Below are 1,833 nucleotides of genomic sequence, written 5' to 3'. Positions count from 1 at the left end.
TTTTTGTAGCAGAATGCAGGTGGTTAAGTCATTGAGAGAGTGTCCTTTTTGGTTAAAATGGCAAGAAACTGTTTTTTCTTTGTGATCTTGTCTGATATCTGTTTTGTGGGCATTAATCCTTTGGCGAAGTGTCTGAGACGTTTGTCCAATGTACATAGCAGACAGACACTTTCGGCACATGATAGCATAGATTATATTTCTGGATGCGCAGGAATATGTCTGGCCCATGAAAGCTCATCATCTAATAAACCATCTTGTTAGTCTTTAAAGTGCTACATTGTCCTGCATTTTGCTTCAGCTACCCCAGACTAACACGGCTACATTTCTATCACTATAGGACAGCCCAGTAAGTGATTCAGGGAAGAGGGCCCGATACCATGTCAGCAACCAGCTCTGCACAGACCTTGGTCTGCGAGCCACAGCACCATAGAATACTTCAGGGGCCTTTATGAATAAACAGATGCAGCAGCCTGTTCCGGATCTCTTTGGTCCTCACCCCATAAATGATGGGGTTGAGCATTGGGGGCATCAAGTAGTACACATTAGTAATGAGGACATAGAAATGCTGAGGCACCGTCTGGTGAAATCGGTATGAGAGGGAGAAGAAGAGTCCTGGGATATAAAATACCAAAATAGAACAGAAGTGGGAGATGCAGGTCCCAAAGGTTTTGAGCCGGGCGTCCTTTGTGGGGAGGCTGAAGATGGCCCTGAGGATCTGGGTGTAGGACACAACAATAAATATCACATCCAGACCCATCACACAGAAAAGGACAAAGAGGCCGTAGTAGCTACTGACACTGGTGTCGCCACAGGCCAGCTTCACCACGGCCATGTGTGCACAGTACGGCTGGGGGATGATGTTGGTTCTACAATATGACCACTGCCGCAACAGGAAGGGATAGGGCAGGATGAGTACACCACCCCGAAGCACCACAGCCAGGCAGACCTTGCTCACCATCGGGTTTGTCAGGATGGCAGAATGTCGCAGGGGATGGCAGATGGCCACGTAACGATCCAACGCCATGGCCACAAAGATCCCAGACTCCATTACTGAGAAGCTGTGAAAGACATAGAGCTGGGTGAGGCAAGCATTGAAATCAATCACCGTGGAGTTGAACCAGAAAATTGCCATCATTTTGGGCAGGATGAAGGTGGACAAGACCAGGTCGGTGATGGCCAGCACGCAGAGGAAATAGTACATGGGCACATGAAGGCTTGGTTCCTTCTTCACAACTAACAGGATGGTGAAGTTCCCCAAGAGGGCTATGGCGTACATGGCGCAGAAGGGGATGGCGATCCAGGCATGGGCTGCCTCCAGTCCAGGAATGCCCTGCAAGATGAAGACGGAAGGGTTGGTGAAATCGGTTTTGTTGGAACCTGACATGGAATGAAGTAGAATGTGTCGAACTCTGAAGCAAAACACAGTCTCCTGCATGTGCTGAGCGTTCCTCTGACTTCCTTTAAGTGCCCGGGATCCACAGTGATGGACACAGTACGAATGCCTGCAAGGGGTGACAATGTTAATATGAGACACCGCGTTGCATGACGGGGTGCTGTTCTGGTGGCTGACACACATGGGTTGTTCTTCACAAACTAAAAATGACATTTTCATTATTCAGAGAAACAACTATGAGCCAATAGCTCTACGAATGCAGATTGTATGTTTATGGCACTCCATTTGTCACTAATGTGTCGTGGAGTCGGAGACTTCAATAGGCACAGCAGGAAAATATGAGTTAGGAGACTTCTTACCTATCCTTGTCCTGTCCCCAATTCACCCGTTTACTGAAAAGTTGAGAGTGTGTTAAAAATAAACCACACATTTTCTATGGC

At 47.7% G+C, this 1,833-nt stretch overlaps 1 protein-coding gene across 1 annotated transcript; it reads right to left on the bottom strand.

The window, feature by feature from the left end:
- Positions 1 to 436: 436 nt before the first annotated feature.
- Positions 437 to 1,435, bottom strand: LOC142830713 (olfactory receptor 52K2-like). The gene has a single exon (XM_075937196.2). It carries the CDS (start codon positions 1,433 to 1,435, stop codon positions 437 to 439), a length of 999 nt encoding a protein of 332 aa, XP_075793311.2.
- Between the last annotated feature and the right edge of the window lie 398 nt (positions 1,436 to 1,833).

This window comes from Pelodiscus sinensis, chromosome 1 (genome assembly GCF_052426305.1).
Source record: "Pelodiscus sinensis isolate ZL-2025 chromosome 1, ASM5242630v1, whole genome shotgun sequence".
Classification (NCBI taxonomy): Eukaryota; Metazoa; Chordata; order Testudines; family Trionychidae; genus Pelodiscus; species Pelodiscus sinensis.
Note: the sequence above shows the minus strand (reverse complement) of the source record. Positions and strands in the feature narration are given on the sequence as shown.

Bases quoted from the DNA above. Each gene is read 5' to 3' on its own strand.
- LOC142830713 (XM_075937196.2), bottom strand. From the start codon at position 1,435: ATGCAGGAGACTGTGTTTTGCTTCAGAGTTCGACACATTCTACTTCAT.